Source organism: Hippocampus comes, unplaced genomic scaffold (genome assembly GCF_001891065.2).
Source record: "Hippocampus comes isolate QL1 unplaced genomic scaffold, H_comes_QL1_v1.1 scaffold298, whole genome shotgun sequence".
Lineage (NCBI taxonomy): Eukaryota > Metazoa > Chordata > Actinopteri > Syngnathiformes > Syngnathidae > Hippocampus > Hippocampus comes.
Window position 1 is genome coordinate 59,105 of NW_017805417.1, and position 21,909 is coordinate 81,013.

Sequence of the window (21,909 nt, forward strand, 5' to 3'; positions counted from 1 at the left end):
TATATATATATAAACGATGATCACATCAATCAAACGTTTTGATGATCGATTCATTGTTGAGAGAGCTTATTGCGTTCCAAAAGGTTGATTAAAAGCTTGGAATTTCAGTCTCTCAACAGTCAATCTTCTTCCCTTGGCTCTTGTGTTGATTGTTTCCATTTCGGGAAACATTTTGGGCAGATTTTCGGAACTTTATGACAGATCAACGTCAATTGATGGCCGTCGATCTTACGCGCCGTCAATTTGAAAAAAACGTGGAATTCCAAAATGCATTGAACAAATAATGATTTCATTCTTCAGTCCACCTGCCGTTTGTCCCTCCTAAGCGCTGCCCTCTCCCGGCAGGAGCCCGACGCCCGCCTCTGGCCGTACGTGTACCCCAACAAGTACTCGGACGCGCCCAAGGCGCAGGAGGACGAGCGTGACAGGAAGTTGAAGGAGGAGCGCTCGCGGCCGAAGGAGGGCTCGCATAAAGACGAGGCCAAGGAGGGGGCGGACGGCCGGGGGCCGGGGCCCCCGGAGGAGCAGCAGCACCAGCAGCTGAGGGCCGCCGCCAAGGAAGCGCGGCCCACCCACGTGCAGTTTGCCGCCCCGCTGGCGCAGCACCAGGGCTACATGCCCTACATGCACGGACCCTACGCCTACGGGCAGGCCTACGAGCCCGGGCATCCCGGGCACCCCGGCTACAGGGGCGTGCCCTCCGTCATGATGCAGAATTACCCCGGTAAGACCACCTGTCGCCGCGACGACTGCCGCTTGACCGCATCCGAGCGCCATCAAAACACACTCTTGAGCGACTCCAAACTCTCTAAAAACGACGCAAAGACGTGATCGCACACGGACGATAACCAACACCAGCGGATAAATTAAAAAAGATGATCAAACGCAACTGCGACGCAAGACAAACGGCACCGTCAAAACAAGAAAGACTCAAAAACGCCACAATGAGACGGCAAGGAAACCACAAAAAGGCACAATGAAGACAAACTCACGATTAGGACGCAAAATCAAAACGACGTGATAAAATGACAAACCAAAACACAACAAAGACAGTCAAAATGCTGCCATAAAACAATACAACAAAGAGAATAAAACTACAAAGGCATGATGAAAACAATAAGACATGACGGGGGGGGGGGGCAAATGAGATGACTAAAACGCCACAGAGACGGAAAAAAAACCAACAAAGAAAGCCAGAATAAACCCCCAATTCTGATACAACGGATATGGACAAAATACCAAAAGACATGTCGAAACACAAATAATCAAAGACACGACAGGGGGCAGGGCCGAGCAGGGGGTTGATAAAAGAACCCCACCTGCCCCGCCGCCCAATGTATGTTCATGTTCACGCCACGCCTCGTTCCGACAGTGACGTAATACGTTAGCCGTAACGCTCGCCAAAAGCGAAACACCTTGAAAATAACCCCGACAGCTGCTATTCATTTCAGTGGGTAGATGACCAACAAAAATGTGATGAAAACAACAAAATTATGGTGAAAAACGACAAATGTGTAGTGGAGGGAAAGAAATGACATGACAACAACAAAAAAAAATGAGACGAGCCCCAAGAAAGGCCACGTAACCCCCCCGCGCATGCTTCCTCAGGCTCCTACCTCCCTGCTGGTTACTCCTTTTCGCCGTACGCCGGCAAGGCGGCGGCGGGCGAGGAGGGCGGCGAGAAGGCGTCGCGTTCCAGCCCCACGGTGAAGGCGGCCGGCGGCGAGGCCAAAGCGCTGGAGCTCCTGCAGCAACACGCCAGCCACTACAAGAGCAAGTCGCCAACCGCGCTACCCGACAAGAGCGCCTTGCATGAGCGAGACGGCGAGCGGCCGCGCTCGTCGCCCGCCCAGCGCGCGCCGCCGCCGCCCCCTTCGCACCACCACCACCATCACCACCTGGCCTACCCGCTCCTCGCCGGACAGTACGATCTCGCCTATGCCTCAGGTGACGGCGCCCGGCTTCCTTCCTTTCTTTTTGCCTTCCTTCCCCTCTTCATCTCCTTCGCTCCTTCACCTGATCCCTTCTTTCCTTGCTTTGCTTTCTTTGATTTCTTTTTTCCTTCCCTTCTTTGTTTGCTTTCTCCTTGCTCATTCCCTTTCCTCCTTTTATTCCATCCTTCCTTTACTTTCCTACCTTCCTTAATGCCTTCTTTCCTTCAGTCCTTTCCTTCACATTTTCTTGATTTCATTCTTCCTTTTTTTATTCCCCTTTTTCCTTTCCTGCTTGTTTTCATTTTTTTTTCTTGACGTCCCCATTTCTGCCTATGCGTCCTTTTTTTTCCTTCATTTTTGTCCCTTTATCCTTCCTTTTTACTGTCTTCTTCCTTCATTTCCTTCTGTTGTTTCTTTCCTCCTTCCCTTCCTTGTTTCCTTGTTTTGGCATGCGAAACCGTCTCCTCCTCTCACGTCGTCAGCCCAACTTGGCGAGCCAGCTTGTGACGTCACGCTCGCCTTTGTGCGTCCGGCAGGTCTGTCGTCGTCGGCCATGGTGGCCAGCCAGCAAGCGTCGGCGCCGTCCATGTACCCGCCCCCGCGCAGGTGAGGAAGGGCTCGCGGCCGCCGGGCCCCGCCTGGAATCGCGTGACCGGATCGCGCAAGGATGCAGTCGCCGCGATGAGGGAGGACGATGGGCGGGCGGCACGCTAGCCCCGCCACCCCCGGACAGCGTGACGCTCGGAGGACGGAACCTCGTCATCCACCTCCCGCTCCTTCTCTTCACCTCCCTCGCCGCTCGTCCCAAAACAGCAAGAAGAAGAAACCTCGCGGAGCCTCTATCAAAAGTGCAGCCTTCACACGGAACGGCCGCGGCGGCAGGCCTCCTCCCCCTCGGTGTGTAGCTGTAGCGTCCGCGCGCAAGCGTGTGCGTGTAAATAGTGTACAGAGGAATAATTTTTAAGAGGTTGGATGCTGTTTTGTTTCCTACTCTTCTTTTTTTTTTCTTTTTGTGAGTGTCTCTGTTGTTTTTCTACACTTGTTGATCATATTAAAACCATGTAGCTGGACCAACCACATGGGTGCCCCGCCTCCTCAATGGCATCACTGTGATGTCACCGGCAAGCGCTCAATAAAAGCTGTGGCCTGCCTGTTGATGATCGTTGCGTTTTTCAAAATAAGACATTTGCAAACATTTGATTTTACGATTGACAACAATGATCGTCAACATTTTTGCCTATTTTCTGATAAATATTATGGACCAAACTGGCAAGTGAATTATCAATTTCTGTTTGCAATGAACCTGAGTGGCCGCACGGAGAAGCTGCTGCTGCACTTTTCATTATCGTCATTCTTCAAGTCCGATCAACTGTTTTATTTTCGAATCCTCCCGCTTCCTGCGTAGTCGTCATTTTAGGCTCTTATTTTGAAGGCTGCTTCAGGTGGCTTCCTTCGTGCTTTAGCGGTCACACGCGAGCTGAGAGCAAGAATTCCGGAGGACGGCGGACGTCCGGCAGCACATGGAAACACGCCGGCGGTGGTGAGGGAACTCCGCGCCGGAGCTCAGGTAATATGAAGATGGAAATAAATAAAGCTTCAGCAAGCTTTGTCGGTACGGGACTAAAAGCCGTAAATTTATACTTGCACATCGGTGCTCAAAAAAATGTTGGGCTTTAGAAAACGAATTTCCTTTTTCGATGTCAGAGGAAAAAAAAACTAAAAGTAGTACACAACATTTAGCACTGTCATCGTCATTTTATTTCTAAAAGAGCACATTTTAATCGATTTTGTGCGCTTTGCATAAAGTGGAAAAGAAGCGCGGTTACCACAGTAACGCCAGCACGAGCACATCCCATGCGATTTAACACACACACACACACACACACACGAAAGCAATCATCCACGTGAGCTCCGAAGCATTGCCGTGGCAACGGACCGAAGGGTCATTCGCTTTCATTTGATTCACTTGACCAATCACGTTGCGCCTTCGTCCACGACACCGGGAAGCGACACGCGCCCCTCAAACCATTTTTTTAAATCGATTGTCTTCTGACTTTTCAAGCCCGCGTCGGACATGTTGGAGCAGAGTGATGACCTCGGCGTGCCAAGCACCCACGAGATGATGGAGCCCCCCAGAGAAGACGACAGCCACTGCCCCCTACCTTTAAGGCACGTGCTTGCCAAAGAGAGTTCTTGCTATTAATTTGAAAGGTCACAATCAAGAAGATGGATGCGCAATAGGGAATTAAGAGTGATAAACCGCGCGCGCGTGTGTGTGCGTGTAACTGTGTTCTAGTCGCTGATCTAATTCTTTTCCAGGGGAAGCATCATCGTTCGTTCGCCCCAGGGAACCACTGTGTTAGGGTAAAGGTTTGAAAGTTTGGTTTCAAATTAAAGATAAGGTTTCAAAGTAGGGTTTTAAACTCGGGTTAGGGTTTCAAAGTAGAGATTGATTCTATAATTAGATTTTCAAATAAGGGTTTTAAACGGATTAGGGTTTCAAAATAGGGATTCATCGTTGGGTTTTGAACTGGGGTTTGGGTTTCAATTTAGGGTTAGGGTGGCAATAGTAGGGTTTCAAGCTTATGCTAAAGGTAAAGTTTCACATGCAGTAAGGGTTCCAAGTCGTGTTGGGGTTTTAAAATAGGGTGTTAAACTGCGGTTAGGGTTGCAAAGAATGTTTTTTTTTTCAAAGTACAGTTTCACATGAGGGTTTTAAAATTGGGTTTTAAGCTTTGTTTTGGGTTTCAAAATAGGGCTTTAAAATCGGGACCTCCTGCCCTCCTCTTCGTCCAGCAGGGTCAGACAGACAGGGTGAGACATGTACGAAGGTGATCCCCCTCTGCCCCCCTTTTCATCCTTCCCTCCTTTTGTCGTGCCTTTGTCCTCATTGGGGTGTCAGATCAGTTGCGACCTCTCCCGGGAACGCCCCGCCCCGGAAGCGGACCGGACCATGCCGGGCGCCAGCCAAAGGCCGCGCGTATATCTTGCGGTGAATGTTGTTTGACTGGCTCACTCGCGTGAGAGGCGCCGCTTTGTTTGTCGCAGGCAGGCCGCGCTGGAGCAGAACTCGGCCCTGGCGGCCGCACAATGCGCGCTTTCTTCTCACACACAAAACAACTGAGCACTAACACAAATTGTTTCTTTGCGTGCTCATTTTTTTTTTTTGTCTCAGCGACCTCTTTGGCATGCAGGCACTTACATTTTGTGTGTGTGTGTGTGTGTGTGTGTGTGTGTGCGTGTTTGTCAGGGTGCACGTGGTCGACGATTTGTCCACCGAGGATGTGAAAAAGTGTTACAGAGGATCAGTAAGTCATGAAAATGATGCCGTTCAACTTCACGATCGTGCTTGATTTGTACAACTGAAACACGGACCGGCTCATTCTTTGAAGAAAATAACCAAAACATTCATATGGATTTTTACAACACGATTGCTGTAAAGTAAATATTAATTTCATTCTTGTGAAGCCAAAAGAAAAAAAGAATTGTGCAACAGTCGTCACGAGTGTTGGTAAGTCTGCTCCGAGTGGGACTATGGCTCCCTCTTGTGGTGCGCTTGAGAAATGTAGAAGACGTCCACTTGGCTTGGATTTCTCCAGACATTCAGTCACGAAGATCTGTTTCGTTTTCAACTTTTATATAGGTGCAGTTTGGGTTCATCTTTTTTTTAAAACACATTTTCATTATTCGTATTCATTTTTTTGAGGTGGTAAAACGTTTGAGAAGCCCCGACGTCGAAGAAATACACATTAATAGAAGGCCTAAAAGGGTCAAATGACCGCAAGAAAAATCAAATACTTTGCGCCCCCTCCCGTTATACCTTGTAAATGATGTGCGTTTCTGCTGCTGTCATTGCTATTGTTGTCAGGTGGTATGGTGTCAGGTCAGGCCTCAGCCTGCTACTGGTACCTTGTGGTGATCACTGTCATTGTCGCCCTTGTTGTCGGTGTTGCTGTCATTGTTTTTTTTTGTTTCGTCCAGACAGTGAACAAGTACAACAGTCAGTACCACAAACTGTTTGAGCTGGTCCCGAAAGATGAGATCTTAATGAAAGGTACGTTTTGCTTGAATCTTTAATGTCAGTGTTGAGGGTTTAATTTCGGAGAGTTGTGTGTGCGCGCGCCCGTCTGCTTTCTTCGAGTAGTTTACTCGTGCGCGCTGCTGCGCGACATCCTCCTTCAAGGACGACTGTTCATCTCCAGGAACTGGTTGTGTTTCTACGCCAACCTCTTCGGGAAGGACATCAAGGTGGGCGGAGTCACGGGCCGTCCCGTGTGTCTGACCTCCGCGTTGATGCTTGTGCGTGTGCTGGCGCGCAGGTGTGTCTTCCGGTGGTTTCGGTGCAACTGGTGAAGAAGCACAAAACGGCCGGCCTGGTGCCCAACGGCCTGGCCATCACCATGGACACGGGCCAGAAGGTGTGATGGGCGGGGCTTCGAATCACTGGTCATCGGCACGTTCTTTTCCACGTGTGTGACGACGGTGGCGCAACTGTGTCGTGTTCGTGTGCGTGCAGTACGTGTTTGCGTCGCTGCTTTCCAGAGAAAACGTCTACGACGTTCTCAGGAGGATCTGCACCCACCTGCAGGCGAGTTGGGGAATTGCACGCCCGCGCTTCTCGTCGGCCGTCCTCGGGCTCTCATCTGTCATCCTCAATTCTTCTTATTAGATAGTCTTTATCCTCATATGCTAATTGTTTGTTCCCATACTGTCATGTTGTCATCTTTCAGTTCTGCTTTCATGTTGCATCTCAATCGCCTTCTCAGGTGAACGGCAAGAGTTTGAGTGTGAAAGAGTTCCTGGAGGAGCGTGCGTCTTTGTCGCTGGTAAACACAAACGTCACATCGTAGCGGCGGCCATTTTCCCCACACGTGACGTCATCGCGCGTCCTTGTGCGCTTATGTGCGCGCGTCAGGACGAGTTTCCCGAAGTTCTCCAATGGACCGGGAAGCCGTCGCATCCTCTCGTCGCGTCTTCGCTTCCTGATCTGCTGGGAGACTCCGCCCCTAGCCGCGCCCCTGACACGCCCTTCGCCGTGCACGCCCTCGCCGGTAAGCCCGCCCACCTGTCAACCTCATCCCGCCTCACCAAGTGAAACACGTTGACTCGCGTGCTCGTGTCGTGCGTTCAGACAAAAGTGTGGAAGCGGTGAAGCTTGAACAAGATCCAAAAGTGGACAACACCATCGTCTTCCTGAAAGTCTTCATCGTGCTGTGAGAACACGCACACATGAACACAGCGGCACACACCTGTACATGAACAACGACGTTGAAAGGCAAACAAACAGTAACCGACGAAAGCACACACACTTGAACACGTAGTTACACACACGGTAATGTGCACATGAACTCACACGTTCCGTTAAAGCACAGATTTCGGGACACATTCACCCAGTGACACGTTAAAATACATGAACACGCACGCAAACATTTCTCATCATAAAGGGTCGTTTCTATGAGGTTTACTGCCACCTGTTGGTTGACATCCAACATGACACACAATGCGGGTTTATTTTTGTGCAGCGTGTTGGCGTTAGTGTTGTCATCCTGTTATCTGGCCTTCAGAGTGCGTTGCCTCGAGCAACAACTCAGCTTCCTCACACACAGGTATTCTCACACACACACACACACACACACACACACACACACACACACACACACACACACACCAACAAAAAACGACGCAGTCGTCTTGGTAACGGAAAGTTGCAACTGTTCCTGAAAGGCGCGTGTTGGTGGTGCCAAGCTGCCCTGCTGGCTGACCAATCACACCTGCCCTGCTGGATGACCAATCACAAGGCTTGTGGGGCGCTGACCTCCAGGGGCGCACCTGAGCCCTGGTTGCCATGGCAATATGACACTTGTCAACAACTCTGGACATATGCACACTACTAACACAAACACAAACACGTGGCACGAAGATGTAAGATCGAAGGACACAAGATGACAAATCACCATGGCAACCACACATCACGATGACATGAAGTCGGTGTAACATCGCACCATTCACTTCGCACAGGGCGACTGCGAGCTGTCATTTAATTATCATAACGGGATTACTATGTAATCTGATTACACTGCAACACTCTGCGGTCAGAGGTAAAAGTTCAATGTTAAATGCAGGCTGTCACTCAAGATTCTCTCACAATAAAGGAAACTTGTCGGCAAGCGTGGAGGCTCTTTTACTGTGGAAAAAGTACAAAGTCAAAATGGAAGACATTTCGTTGGGAGTCCTGCTTAAATTTTGCTTCCTGTTTGCTTTGCCCTGTTCTCATTTTTCAAGATTGCTTTTCATCCTCATCTTCTCATGTTTCGTCCTCATGTCATCTTTCATCGCTCTCATCCTTGACTCTCATCTCATTCATCACCTTGTCTGTTCGCTACGCTGTGTTGGCCAGCTAGCTCATTAGCAGAAAGCATGGCGTTTTACTTTGTAAACAACTGCAGTGTCCCGCACTTGGACGTCCTGTCCGGTCTGAGTGTACTTCCCGCGCTAGCCGCTATCGCTAGGAGTGCTTGACGTTGGTTTGGCTGCCAAAGTGTCTGGCGCAGGCGCTGGCGCCGCCGGGTCGGGCACCGCCGTCGGCGGCGTTGCCGCCGCCGCCCACTGCCATGCTGCAGCGCATTCTGCCGGTAAGCAGACGAGCGTCAGAATGTGCGTTGGCCACCGTGTGGCGCCGCATACCGCCCGCCTTCTCCAGGTAGGCTTCGCCGTCATGCTCCACCAGGGGCGCCAATGACGAGCACACGTCGGTGTAGGATCCATCACCGAGCAACCAGGGCAGACCGCTGCCGCAGCACTCTGAACACAAAACAAACAGCACAAACAAACTCAAACCTTACTAAGAACCAGAACCCCTGTCGGAAGCAAGTCTTGAAAAAGAATCATAGAACCTTCAATATGAACCAAAGCTTTCTCAACAACAAGACTCCGAACCAGACCCTTCTGAAGAATGGCACTCTCAGCAAGGATTGAAGCTTTACTGAGGACCAGACCCTTCAATAATCCAGAGTGGACCCGACCCTCAGTAAGGACTTGAACTTTACTAAGGACCAAGCCCTCAAGAACAAGTAGACCTTCATTAAGGCTCACATTTTTATGAGGAACCGGGATCTAAATAAAAACTGGAGGCTCAAGAACAGGGCTCTCAATAAAAACTGAGCCCATACTAAGAAACACACCCTGAAGAAGCAGACCCTCACTGAGAACTGACTACTCCGCAAGGGCAGAACTTTTATCCTCAGTAACTACCAAATCCTGACTAAGAACCAGAACCTTATTAAAAGGATACTTTACTCTTATTGCAGTTTTCAGCAGTAAAAAGTTCACATTTTGTCTCAAATGAGTTTGAAAATTGTGTAGTGTCTTGCCTAAAAAACCTGACATAAGCTTAAAATGGACCTTCACTAAAGTCCAGGACCTCAAACAGAACCATTCCTACAAAAATGATCATGGTGATTGGGGTTGGGCGGCCCAGAACCTCCATAAGAAGTAGACCCTTAATAAGGACCAGATGCGACCAAAGGACAGGACATTCAATAGGACTCGTTCGTGCTGGGCAGGAAGTGTTGAAAGTAAAAACCTGAGCGGCATTAAGACTTTAATCTTGTGCTTGTGATCCTCTTTAGTTTATTTGTGTCCTTTGCTTCCAGGAATGAGCACAAACACATTCCTGACGGCCTAGCCTCTTACGATGAAATGCGACGATCTCCGTAGCGTGGCAAGGCCCAGCATTGCTAACCCATCTCATGCCAGCCAACCAGTTTGAATTTATATCCTGGATCTTAATAACGATCTGGTTCTTGTTGGGCAATGGTCTGAACCTTGTTGAGGGTGTGGTTCTTTTTGAAGGCTTGGTCGTTAGTGAAGTTCCACCTCTTATTGAGGGTCTTGTCCTTAAAAAAAAACAAAGAGACTGCTTGTTAGTGAAGCGAAACTAGTTCCAGTCTTTAATGAGGGTTCTGTTCATGGTTTGGGTCTTAATAAAGTGATGGTCCCTAATTAAGGGTAGAGTCGCGAAGACATCCGGTCCTTATCACGGGTCCAGTTCTGAAAAAGGATTTGCTCCTTATTGAGCGTGTGGTTGTTAATAAAGTCAGACCTTCTTGGGGGTCCAGGTCTTGCCATAAATTTGGCCCTTATTAAGGTTGGTCTTGTCACCGAGTAAAGGCTCCGCCCTTTTAGATAGTGTTGAGACCATTGAAGGTCCAAATTTTTATTTAGATCACGGTTATTAAAGTTCCTATTGAGGGTATGGTTCTTAGAAAGCGGTAAAATCATTAGTGAGGATCTGGTTCTTTGAAAGAGGCTGGTCTTTAGAAAAGTACAACTCAATGGTGATTGGGGTTGGGGGGCCCAGAACCTACATAAGAAGTAGACCCTTAATAAGGACCAGATGCGACCAAAGGACAGGACATTCAATAGGACTCGTTCGTGCTGGGCAGGAAGTGTTGAAAGTAAAAACCTGAGCGGCATTAAGACTTTAATCTTGTGCTTGTGATCCTCTTTAGTTTATTTGTGTCCTTTGCTTCCAGGAATGAGCACAAACACATTCCTGACGGCCTAGCCTCTTACGATGAAATGCGACGATCTCCGTAGCGTGGCAAGGCCCAGCATTGCTAACCCATCTCATGCCAGCCAACCAGTTTGAATTTATATCCTGGATCTTAATAACGATCTGGTTCTTGTTGGGCAATGGTCTGAACCTTGTTGAGGGTGTGGTTCTTTTTGAAGGCTTGGTCGTTAGTGAAGTTCCACCTCTTATTGAGGGTCTTGTCCTTAAAAAAAAACAAAGAGACTGCTTGTTAGTGAAGCGAAACTAGTTCCAGTCTTTAATGAGGGTTCTGTTCATGGTTTGGGTCTTAATAAAGTGATGGTCCCTAATTAAGGGTAGAGTCGCGAAGACATCCGGTCCTTATCACGGGTCCAGTTCTGAAAAAGGATTTGCTCCTTATTGAGCGTGTGGTTGTTAATAAAGTCAGACCTTCTTGGGGGTCCAGGTCTTGCCATAAATTTGGCCCTTATTAAGGTTGGTCTTGTCACCGAGTAAAGGCTCCGCCCTTTTAGATAGTGTTGAGACCATTGAAGGTCCAAATTTTTATTTAGATCACGGTTATTAAAGTTCCTATTGAGGGTATGGTTCTTAGAAAGCGGTAAAATCATTAGTGAGGATCTGGTTCTTTGAAAGAGGCTGGTCTTTAGAAAAGTACAACTCACTCCTTCTTGAGGGTCTAGTCATTAGAAAAATGTGGCCTGCCGCGAGAGTTAGCGTCACTGTTTGGAAACGTGCTAATTTGCTAACGAGCCAATATGCTGTTAGATCGGCAATCACAACGCACCCGAGGGCTGGAGCTCCACGGTGACGAGGTCGCTGAGGTACGGTGACACCACCATGGCCGTCAGGTGCTCCAGATGACGGTAACGTGAGCTGGACTCTGCGCCAGACTCTCGGACCCCCTACAGGATGCATGCGGAAATACATGACATGCATTAAAGTGACACCCTGCGATGTTGCGCTTCATTTTTTGATGCTACTGTTAAATTGAAGATTTGAAAATGCTAATTTCGGTAACCCTGTCTAGGGCGTTTTACATTAAATGTTAGCATGAGGCTAGCAGACGACAACATTATGTCATTCATTCATGAATGACGATGATGATGACGATGATGATGACCTGCAGCACCAGCAACATGTGCGTGATCGTGGGTGGCACGCTCTCCGCGCTTTGCAAACTGTCCTCCAGCGGGAGCTTCAGCAGCACCAAGTCTCGGAAGGCTAACAGGGCCATCTGTCGCACCGACAGCTCCTGACCCTGCGTTCACGCACGATTACCCACACCCACACCCACACCCACACACCGGTATGCAAACACAAACAGGCAGGTACACGAACATACATTTACATACGGGCATACACAGGGAAGCACGCACATTCACACAGCAACTCACATGCATATACACAAACAAGTACACACAGGTACACGAACAAAACACACACACACACAGACCCACACAGACTCACACACACAATCCAAAAACACATTCTTTTGCACGCGCGCACGCACACACACACACACACACACACACACACACACACACACACACACACACACACATACATGCGCATGCATACACACGAGTCAGCGAGCGTTGATCCAAACAGGAAGTGAGGCGCGCGTTCGATGATGGCATCACCTGTAGCGGGTAAAAGATTGCCTGCAGGGTGGGCAGCGTCTCAGTGAAGAAGCGTCGCCACGTTTCGCTCACCGCCGCCAGCTGCTCACCACCTAGGGGGCGGGGCATGCATGAGGTTACTGTGCCAACAGCCGACACCACCACTCCCCCTCACCAGAAACGAAGATGCGCTCTAGAAGTTCCGTCAGGCCGCCCGTCAGCAGACGATTCTGAAGACGCAAATGCACAACAGATCAGCTTCCTGTCTCCGCTGCCACACTTCCTGTCGCGAGGACAACAATACTGTAACAGACCTGCAAGTAGTCTGTGACAAAGGAGCCCATCTCACTCTTCAGCAGCCACCTGTAGAACAGCAAACATGGCCGCCACGCATCAGGCAAACTCGACCAACATGGCCGCCAGGAAGACAAGAAAGCGAAATAGGACGAGAGCAAGGATGATGATGATGATGATGATGATGTCACCTGATGTTTTCATTAAGCGTGTAGAGCTCATTCGGCTGCAGCGCTCCGCCCCGGAAGACTTTCATCACTGCTGATTGGACACTGAGGACACAGGAGGAGGAGCTACCCCATTTTGGATGATGCTAATGAAGTTGGTGTTTTCTACTGTTTGTGAGCTAGCCTGCTATCATTAGTGTCCACACACATCTTGTGTGTGTGTGAGACAGGAAGTGACCTGGCAGTCCGACACTACCATTTCCCGTTTACCATCTTACTCGCTGCTGACAAGGGCAGGAAACACACTCTCACACACACGCACACACACACATCTATCAAGTGCACGCACATATGCATAAATAAGATGAACCTTGTAAGCAGGAAATACACACTTCCTGATTTGACACCACACACACACACACACACACACACACACACACACACACACACACACCCAGAGGGAGAGTTTTGAAAAGTGCATATGTACCAATTCCAGATTGTGCTGTTGCATGTGTGTAGCGTGTTGGGTCCAGCGTTGATGCGGGTCAAGTCGGACAGAACTGGGGAACTCATGAAACGTGGTCTGGAGCGCCGGAGAGATCCCATCATGCCCCTTGCATCACCTCGCGTAACTCAAACACACACACACACACACATTTCACATCCTGTCTGGAGCACGCATGTTCAAACTTTGCACTCGTTGGAAGTGTGAGATTTGGCAAGTGGTTGGATTTGACATCAGTTAACTCTTACCTGGACGCACAAAAAAAAAAACTTCCTGTCCTGTTTTGTCAGCAAGGGCGCCTACACTCACACCCACGCAGCAGTGGAACTAGGCATCAATGGTGTGGTAACCTCGGCAACCAGCATCCTGACGACGTCTGCTTACGCCCACGGGTTGTCATGAAAAAAAAAAGTTAAGCCTCTATGCCACTTCCTGCCGCCACCACTTCATCAGCTAGCCGGCCTACAATAAACCGGTGTCCTGATGAAACTTCTCATGTTTCGTTCTCTTTTCTTGAAAACAAGGGAACAAAAAAAAACTGCAGCGAATGAACTTCCCAACTTAAAAGCCTTCGTGTGACACGTGACAAGTCATCAACCGTTTCACAAACTTTGACGCGGGGCGCGCACGCGCACGGCCAACTGTCACAGACGTGTGGCTTCGACGTGGACATCCGTGCGCGCGCCTTGAACGTTTGAACTTACCTCGAGTCCTCGCTCTTCACTTTTTTTTTTTTCGGGCACCATATTAGATGACGCCAAATGCCGTCATCGCGTCCCGCCGTGACGTGACCTCCGTCATGAGCTCGTCAAACTTTTTGCCATGTTAAAAGTTGCAAAGGTTAGAAAAGTGTCGCTCTTGCTTTCTTGCGTGGTGGCTTTGTGGCACCAAAGTGTTGGCGGGAGAACAAGCTTGACGTGCTGCACGCTTACACTTCCGGTCCGGACATTCTCAGTAAAAGCTCAACTGGCCCGAAATGTTTCTATGATTATAGGATTGAAAACATAACTACTTTACATCTACAATTATTATTTATTTATGTTAAATAAAACATCAATGAAGATTTCACCGGAATTTCATCCTAAATGATTATGGCTGTAAAGTCAGTCAGCAGACTAAAGACATGTCGTGTTTCTTCTTTTACACACACACACACACACACACACACACTCACACACACACACACACACACACACACACAGGTTTATGCTCATATGTTACACACAAGGGCGATTTTCAAAGTTGAACTGTTTGCCATGTCAACACGTTTGCCTTCTTCGTGTAGTCACTGTCAACACTTCTTTAAGGTTGACTTGTCTCTCCGTTATTTCAAACAATTCACTCACTTCCTGCATGGCTGTACGTGTCTTTGCAACTTGACTCCACGCGCACTCTCAAACTTTGACTTCATCCGCGTGTGTGCGTGCGCTTTTGCGTGTGCGTGCGCATCAGTTTTTGTGCGTGTGTGTGTGTGTGTGTGATGTCTTTGTGTGTTTTATGAAAATGTTTTAAGAGGAGGTGGTTTGCAAGAGTGTGCCCACGCAGCATAAGTTTTTTTTCCACCTCGCCAAGCATTCCCAAACTGTTTTAATGGTTCCAAAGTTTTTCTTGTCACCATGAAATTTTGAACATGCTAAAAATGTCTTTGCGACATGAATAACGGAGACAATTAAAATTGTTGGCAAACGTCTTTGCGACCATTGGCAACCTTGAACCAACTCTGACAAATAAAGAAAAAAAAAACAACAACAACAACATTTGCTGGAGTCCAAATGAGTGCCGAACAATTTCGAGTGTTTTTCGAATGGGGCAAATGCTGAATTCACGTCAGAATGCATCAGGGTTCGTTCAATGCCACAATTGTTTGCAAAATGCTTATAAACTGTTTTTATGATTTTTCGTGTCATGTGAAATTTTTGACCATCTTGCAACAAGAAAAGTTACAGGGCAACATCTGACGACCGTATGGCGAACGTTTGCGATCTTGAACAACTGAAGTTAACACGCAACGCATTTTTCTACCTTGGCTAATACTGCAGTAGGAAATGTTCGCCCGTCAGTGAGCTCGGGTCTTAAATGGCCACGGATTTGCAGACCTTCCTGTTCAGTGAGATGCGACCTTTAGTGTGCGCGTGTGCGAGTATGACGTCAGAAAAAGCAAGTCATCAGGGAGAAAATGAAAGTCAGAAGTCATTTAATGCAATCAACCCACGTGACGTCCTGTTGGAAGATGCAAATTAGATTGGAGCGCGCAGACAAAGCATCTGAGACTTTAACCACGTCCGACCATCCATCAGTTCAAAAATAAAGTGTTGAGGAGGTGATGATCACGAAGAATGGCCGGTAGACTCGTGCAATTATAAGACTCGTTCAGATGATCACTTCAGGGATATTTATTCTCTTGGGTTAGAACAACTCGGCAGCACGGCGTAATACGAGCCGTGGCCATGAGTATCGCGTCAGCGAACCAGGAAGGCGGAAGTGAGCTCACATACACATCCGGCATGTCCCTTCAGAACAAAAGCAATGAGCAAGAGCGCTACACATAACATAAATCCTCAACAATTATATTCCTTTTTGTTGTAGTTTCCTAAATTATATTCTGTTTAATAATTGTTGAAACATTCTTGTGTTGCTTGCGTCTGATTGGCTGAAGAGAATCAGGAAGTGTTTTCGTTTCCGGAAAGAGGTGTGTTTTCGTTCGTTCGCTCGGAGGTGCAGACGTTGGAAAAAAAACTGCATCAAAAGGATTCCATCTCTCTTTTTTGCCCATTCGTCAAGTTGAGCTTTTGTTAAGGTTGTATGATTGCCTTTTTACAACTGAGCCAGTAGAGGGCAATATAACTCTACTCCACACTTGTTCGTGGTGCATGACGGAGTCAGCCGTATAAAAGTGGCCCTGCTCTTTTGCATTTTTCTTTTTCTCTCTCTGCCTGTTCAAATAAAGACGCCGATGTATGGCTGAAGAAAACACCTCCTCGTGTCATTCTTGGGATGTTGGACAAAAGTATGTCAGTCTGAAGGAACCCTGCGAACAGCTACCCACTCAAAACCTACGAACCCCTCAACTTACACAGGGGCATTTACATGAAAAATTGTGAGAAAATGTCCATGTTCACCCTTTCATCCAGTCAGAAAGTGATCCTTTATCTTTTATTAGTTAGTTGGTTGAGTTTATCGTTGTTGATTGAACATATAAACGTGGACGGTCATAAAATTGCCAGGAAGTAAAGGTGAATCAAATTGTAAAAAAAGCAAAAGAAAACAGTCATCAAATAGCACAATTATGTGTTGCTGTGTTATCCACTCATCCCTTTTTATCATCCGCTTTTCCTCACAAGTACCGCGCCACAAAGAGGGTTTCGGCACAAGCGCATGCAAAAAAAAAAAAAAAAAAAAAGATCATCAAGTCACCCCCCCTCATCCCCAATTCCCCCACACGAATGCTGGTTATCTTCAGCTTCCTAAAATGATGGCCTCATCAGTCAGAAATAAAAGTCAGGAGCATTTTCGTTCGACACTTCAGCATGGAAGCACCTACACTACGACCGACACAAATGAACAAACGTTTGTCGCTGCGAGTGTATCAACGTCGCAATCAGCAGATGACAAGATAAAAAGATGCCTTTTTTTTTTAATTGAGAAGACTTGAGGTTGAACTTCTAATCTTTATCAAAGCCAAAGAACAAGTCAAAATCACCCGTGTTGACTGTTTTTGTTTTATTTAACAGAATAAGAGGGGATGGGGGAGAAAGAAGCAGATTTATACTCCTCGAGGCTGTTTGAAGTTCATGCCGATCGTTTGCTGCGTCACCTGAAGGTTGGACAGACCGCCAAAGTCCTGATGTCACACACACACACACACACACACACGCACACACACACACACACACACACACACACACACACACACACACACACACACACAGTTAGACGGCGACGCGGGAGAGGACAGGAAGTGATGTGTGCCGGCACCAGGGTCTGACAGGAAACGGTGGTCCAGCAGACACGGGAATAGCCGGCAACAATTTGCTGTTCCTGTACTATCGATGGCGAAGGCGACAACTGTGCGCTGACGCCACTTTCGATACAGGAAGCGATGTGACGCAACAAGGTTTGGACTCACCAGCAGCTTGAGCATTTCCTTGGTGTCGGGGTCCACCTCGATCAGCTCCTGATCCAGAGCGGACACCTACGAGCAGACGCGAGAACACGTTAACAATACGCCTCCAATTGCCCCCAAAGTGCTTTTCTTTTTCATCAGACAAGCAACTTGCACGTTTTATGACTTGATTCGTGTCCGTGAGCACCAGGGTCTGACAGGAACCGGCAGTCCAGCAGACACGGGAAAGGCTCACAACTTCCTTTTCCTGTACTATCTATGACGCGGGCGACAAGCACGCCGACGGCACTTTCGATACAGGGCAACCAGCCGCGCGCCCGCGGAACGTCAAACATTTGCGTTTGGGAATCAATCCAACGAGGCCAAATTGGTCCGAGCATCAATATAAGCAAACACTTAGCTTAGCACGCTAGCCGCGCTGGAACGTGGCGACGGCCAAACGAAGCTTTTGAGCTCAGAGTGAATATCCGTGTCGACGTGTGAGTCGAATGGAGAAAAATGACATGGCCCACACAGCGGGTCGTGAAATCACGATGCGCCTTGACAAGGCGACTAATCATTCAAGTAAGGCGACGGCGGACGGCTCGACTGACCTCGGGCACGTAGTTGTCGCGCCGCTCGCGTTCCTCCTCCTGCAGCTTGATGGAGATTCCTCGCACGGGACCTCTCTGGATGCGCTTCATCAGATGCGTCACGTAGCTGGCGCACAAATACAAAGTGTCACGAGCTGGAGTACATTGGGGGCCCGAGGAGAGAAAGCCCACAAAGACGACAAATGAGGTCGCTAGAAGTCAAGATGTGGGAGGGCGCCAGGGTCCGGCTGGAATGGTCGTCCAGCGGACACGGGAAAGGCCCTCCGCATGCTTTTCCTGTACTATCGATGATCGGGCCACTATCAAGCCGAGGTCACTTTCGATACAGGGCGCCGATGTCAAAGGACAAACTCACCCGGCAATCTTGTTGCGGAGCTTCTTGCTGGGAATGATGGCAATCTCCTCGCACACCCGCTTGTTGGTGTGGAAATCATTGCCCAGCCGGGTGTAATACTTCTCAATGATCACCCGGGCCGCCTTCTTCACAGTCTTGGTCCTGACTCGCCCCTGAACGCCACACGTACATCAACACGTCACACATACACACACACACACACACGTTAGTCCACCACCCCCACCCAGAAAGAAAACAATTTTGTAGGAGCGACAGTGTTCGCACTCATTTCTCATTCACAGCTTCCAAGTCGCAATACAAGAGTGGCTTGTCAGAACGGAATTTGTTCCGTGACCAAGCTGTCCAAGATGCTCCCCAATTTGGAACTGAAATCAACATTCACTTGAGAGAACGGGCTTCAATGTATCTTAGATTGGACTGAACGAGTGTCCGCTTCAGAGCAAAAACAAGAGAACGACTCGTATCCCGGCATGCACAGCGTTAGCACAAGCAGCTAACTTAGCTTCAGCTAAGCCAGACACTGCGGAACTGAGGCTGACGGTTGGAAAGGGCAGGCCTGCACGTCAAAGAGACGCGCGTGTGGTTTATTTTAGTTTACTTAAAAAACGGGACAAAAAATAAATAAAAGACGCGATTCGGCGCTTCATTGAGCGTCTCTCCACCTCCAACATTAGCGACGAGCGTCCTTCCCCCACAATGTCGCAAATTTAACAATATCCTCTGCAAATAAGAGCAAAACTGTATCGCAAAATGTGCAATACCCTCACAGATAATCAAACCGCGGCGCTCCCACGCAGTTTTATGGCAGGATTACATTGGATATCTTAGCAAGGTAAGTGACAAACACCCACCATGTTGGTTCGGCCTGGTAGAAGAGGACACGTCACTTCCGGTAAGAGTTTATATCCGCAAACGGATGTTGGAACAAGGTGGTGAATTGCTGATGCTGCGCCACCTTCGGTAGGAGACCACAATGACAACTGGGAAGAAAAAAAAAAAAAAAAAAAAAAACAACACAAACTGTCACGTGACAGCCAACATGGCCGCCACACTGTCAAGCGAACATTTCGACAATTTGCAGCTTCTTCTCAAGGTTTTTTTCCGAAAATAATTTGTACCAACGCTGAATACTAATGAAGTTGTTTTATTCGCGTGATTAGCCTGCTAGTTGCGGTTAGCTTTGATCCTAAAACGGGACGAATCAAACAGTGATTAAGGTTGCCTACCTTTGTTTGACTTCAATGTATTCCCGATCTACGACCAACTTATTTATAAAGATGTTTGTTGGTTGATAGTAAGAAACAAAACCAATTCGTTCAATGTAACCTCGAGTAGATAGGATTCATAAATGATACTCATGAATGTGGAGCTGCTAGAGTGACCGGGTGGCAAACCAAACACATGCGCCTCACAGTTGTGGGGAGTTGGCGTGTTCTGCTTGGAGTCATTGAAGAACAACAGCAACTTTTACAATGCGCGTGTATAGTAAATCGTTTTGTTAAAAGAAACGTGTAATTGCTTTTATTTGGCGTTGCTACTGTCTGCTGTATGCAGTGACTGAGTTGTCATTTGCATTATCTGGAGGCATAAAGACTTCAAGGCTGAGATGATCTCACATATATAAATATAGATATATAGCTAGCGTAAGTGTGTGTGTGTGTGTGTGTGTGTGTGTGCGTGCGTGCGTGCGTGCGTGCTTTCAGGCTCCGTCCAAAGAATTTGTGAAGGAAATGTGTATGCAGAGTCACGGAGGTCTTAGTGTTCGTCTGACTCAGAACGCCGCGACTGCGCTCGCCATTCCTGAAGCTCAGGCAGCTCAGGTACTGGAACATCCATAACTCATTCACTGCCTGTGTTTTTTTCGTCATACAATTGTCAAAACTACCAAAACAGAGTGTACTCCCTTCTTTCACTGGGGATTTATTATTTTATTTTATTTTTCAAAATAATCTTTTCGTGTGTTGTAATCAGCCATAGCACATAGCTGGCTATTGGGCAAAGAGGTTTTTGTGGACAGAAACAAGGTTTTGATGATCGTAATTGTTTGGCTTTCGGACACCTTAAACTTTAAAACAACAAAAGCAAGACAGAGAGCGGTGTGATGATGGCAAAATAGTCATACTGATAAGCCACTCATCTTTATCTTCATCTCAAAAGTTGTGCTCAGCTCAAATCCAAAGTGATGCAACGGCGCCCTCTACAGGGATGTGTTAGCTGTGAGTTATATAAACGCTGAAATTTGCCTCAAGTTGAGCACAACGGACTTGATGAACACATTGTTAAACGGCGCGTCCGTTTGGATTTTGCGCTCACTTGTGTGTTTTCAGCTGGGCCGCTCGCTGCGCACGCTGTCGACTCACGTCGTCTTCCACAACCTGAGCTCAACCGAGGAGGTCATCCAAATTTTCCCCGAGAGCTTCCACTCCAGTCTGAAGAACCTACTTACCAAGATCCTGCTGGACAACAGGTGGGCTCCTCAGGCCCCGCCCACAGACTTCTCAGATCAATGGCCACACCCATCCGAGGCCACATCTTCTTTTTCACCTGCGGTCAGCATGGTGGTGATGTCGTACTTGTGCTTGTGGTGTGTTACAGCAACGCGTGGAAAACGGATGCTGTCGGGAGTCAGAGTGAGTCTATAACCCCCCTAGTTTATTTGTGTCTATGTGTGTGGGCGCGGGGGGGGGGGGCAGTTTTGAGCGTCAAGTCGCATCAGGTCCAGTGGCTATTTCCCAAAAGGGTAGGAGAAAAGTTGTGACGAGATCCCACTTTTTCATTTGACATTTTTAGAAAGTTGGACACTATTTTATACCGATTAAAAAAAAAAAAAAAAAATCGAAAGTTGGAATGAGGCTGCAACACTGACGCGAGTTTCATGAGACACCTCTCAGGGTTTTGCGTTGTTAGCATTTGTGTGTGTCTGTGTGCGTCTGCGTGCGTAGTCTCGCTGCCACAGCTGAAGGCCGTGGACTGGCGGGTGGACTTGGTGAGCAGCTCGGATGCCCTCAGTCGGATGTGTGTCCCCACGTGTTTGGTCCACCTCAAGGTTTGTTTGCGCCCCCCCCCCCCACACACACACACACACAGTACTTACGAGTGTGTGCATGTGTGTGGTGGATTGACAGACAGAGGATGTTGGAGGCGAGGATTGTGTTTCTGGGGCGACTGTGGAGCTGAGCAGGGAGAGTCTGGACACCATGTTGGACGGACTGGGCCGCATCCGGGACCAACTGTCGGTGGTCGCTGGGAAATGATTTTGAACGCATTTTTAATCATCTGCAATGACGCGAGGATGCATTTTGTAACATCCGCCACTCAAATACGATAGGTGGTGTTTCTACGTCTGGCTGCTTGTTGCCAGGCAGATTCCATCCTAACTGCCACACTAGCCCCGCCCACTCGACCTGGCCCTCCCGATTTCTGGCACGCGGTCAACAGGTAGTTGAATCCAGCTCAGAACGCAAACGTTGTTGTCGCACATGGGCAAGGCGAAGTCGCCCTCGTGTGGGCGTGGCTAAAATCGCCTCAGAACAGAAATCACGGTGCAGATTTTCTTCCACAACTGGCCGGAAAGGCTCCTCACCCATTAAAGAGCTCAACAGACAACATGCAGTCTTCTGTTACTTATTGCTCGCAGAGCCGGCACAAGCGACAAAAGAATCGGCAGAGCTTCTCGCTGAAATTTTCAGTTTAGTATGTGCAGGTAGCCTGGAGACCGGGGATGGGCCCACATGGTAACCAGATATACAGCATCACACACAAAAA

The 21,909-nt window shown here is 48.3% G+C and overlaps 5 protein-coding genes across 8 annotated transcripts in view; 3 read left to right on the forward strand and 2 right to left on the reverse strand.

Annotated features, from left to right (window-relative positions):
* LOC109518215 (zinc finger protein 609-like) overlaps window positions 1–3,011 on the forward strand; it is an 11,790-nt gene extending 8,779 nt beyond the window's left edge. The window contains exons 7-9 of the mRNA XM_019873924.1: window positions 346–724; window positions 1,609–1,947; window positions 2,471–3,011. Coding sequence (XP_019729483.1) covers window positions 346–724; window positions 1,609–1,947; window positions 2,471–2,544 — 792 coding nt within the window. The 3' untranslated portion in view covers window positions 2,545–3,011. The remainder of the gene's footprint in view (window positions 1–345; window positions 725–1,608; window positions 1,948–2,470) is intronic.
* Window positions 3,012–5,122: 2,111 nt separating this feature from the next.
* Window positions 5,123–7,667, forward strand: LOC109518220 (GRAM domain-containing protein 2-like). The gene is made up of 9 exons (XM_019873933.1): window positions 5,123–5,242; window positions 5,916–5,988; window positions 6,079–6,182; window positions 6,254–6,352; window positions 6,451–6,522; window positions 6,701–6,760; window positions 6,850–6,985; window positions 7,066–7,147; window positions 7,457–7,667. The coding sequence occupies exons 1-9, from the start codon at window positions 5,123–5,125 to the stop codon at window positions 7,653–7,655; spliced, it is 945 nt and encodes a 314-aa protein (XP_019729492.1). The 3' UTR covers window positions 7,656–7,667.
* A 430-nt stretch (window positions 7,668–8,097) lies between these two features.
* On the reverse strand, window positions 8,098–14,167 carry LOC109518219 (proline-rich protein 5-like). Of its 3 annotated transcripts, none has more exons than XM_019873931.1 (10): window positions 13,778–14,167; window positions 13,056–13,449; window positions 12,593–12,694; window positions 12,422–12,470; window positions 12,283–12,337; window positions 12,129–12,220; window positions 11,609–11,746; window positions 11,273–11,390; window positions 8,534–8,735; window positions 8,098–8,502 (listed from the first exon to the last, which is right to left on the reverse strand). In XM_019873931.1, exons 2-10 carry the CDS (start codon window positions 13,175–13,177, stop codon window positions 8,427–8,429), a joined length of 954 nt encoding a protein of 317 aa, XP_019729490.1. In that variant the 5' UTR covers window positions 13,178–13,449; window positions 13,778–14,167; the 3' UTR covers window positions 8,098–8,426. The 3 variants fall into 3 exon arrangements, with proteins under 3 accessions (XP_019729490.1, XP_019729489.1, XP_019729491.1); XM_019873930.1 differs by having other exon boundaries at window positions 8,098–8,735; window positions 13,056–13,200; window positions 13,322–13,449; window positions 13,778–14,166; XM_019873932.1 differs by having other exon boundaries at window positions 8,098–8,735; window positions 12,593–12,673; window positions 13,778–14,151.
* A 2,604-nt stretch (window positions 14,168–16,771) lies between these two features.
* On the reverse strand, window positions 16,772–19,100 carry zgc:114188 (40S ribosomal protein S17-like). The gene is made up of 5 exons (XM_019873944.1): window positions 18,996–19,100; window positions 18,145–18,296; window positions 17,790–17,895; window positions 17,200–17,265; window positions 16,772–16,914 (listed from the first exon to the last, which is right to left on the reverse strand). The coding sequence occupies exons 1-5, from the start codon at window positions 18,996–18,998 to the stop codon at window positions 16,837–16,839; spliced, it is 405 nt and encodes a 134-aa protein (XP_019729503.1). The 5' UTR covers window positions 18,999–19,100; the 3' UTR covers window positions 16,772–16,836.
* A 39-nt stretch (window positions 19,101–19,139) lies between these two features.
* Window positions 19,140–21,752, forward strand: commd9 (COMM domain containing 9). 2 transcript variants are annotated; one of them, XM_019873943.1, is made up of 7 exons: window positions 19,140–19,237; window positions 19,848–19,964; window positions 20,472–20,611; window positions 20,740–20,774; window positions 21,087–21,190; window positions 21,270–21,409; window positions 21,502–21,752. In XM_019873943.1, exons 1-6 carry the CDS (start codon window positions 19,184–19,186, stop codon window positions 21,396–21,398), a joined length of 579 nt encoding a protein of 192 aa, XP_019729502.1. In that variant the 5' UTR covers window positions 19,140–19,183; the 3' UTR covers window positions 21,399–21,409; window positions 21,502–21,752. The 2 variants fall into 2 exon arrangements, with proteins under 2 accessions (XP_019729502.1, XP_019729501.1); XM_019873942.1 differs by having other exon boundaries at window positions 21,270–21,752.
* The last annotated feature ends 157 nt before the right edge of the window (window positions 21,753–21,909 follow it).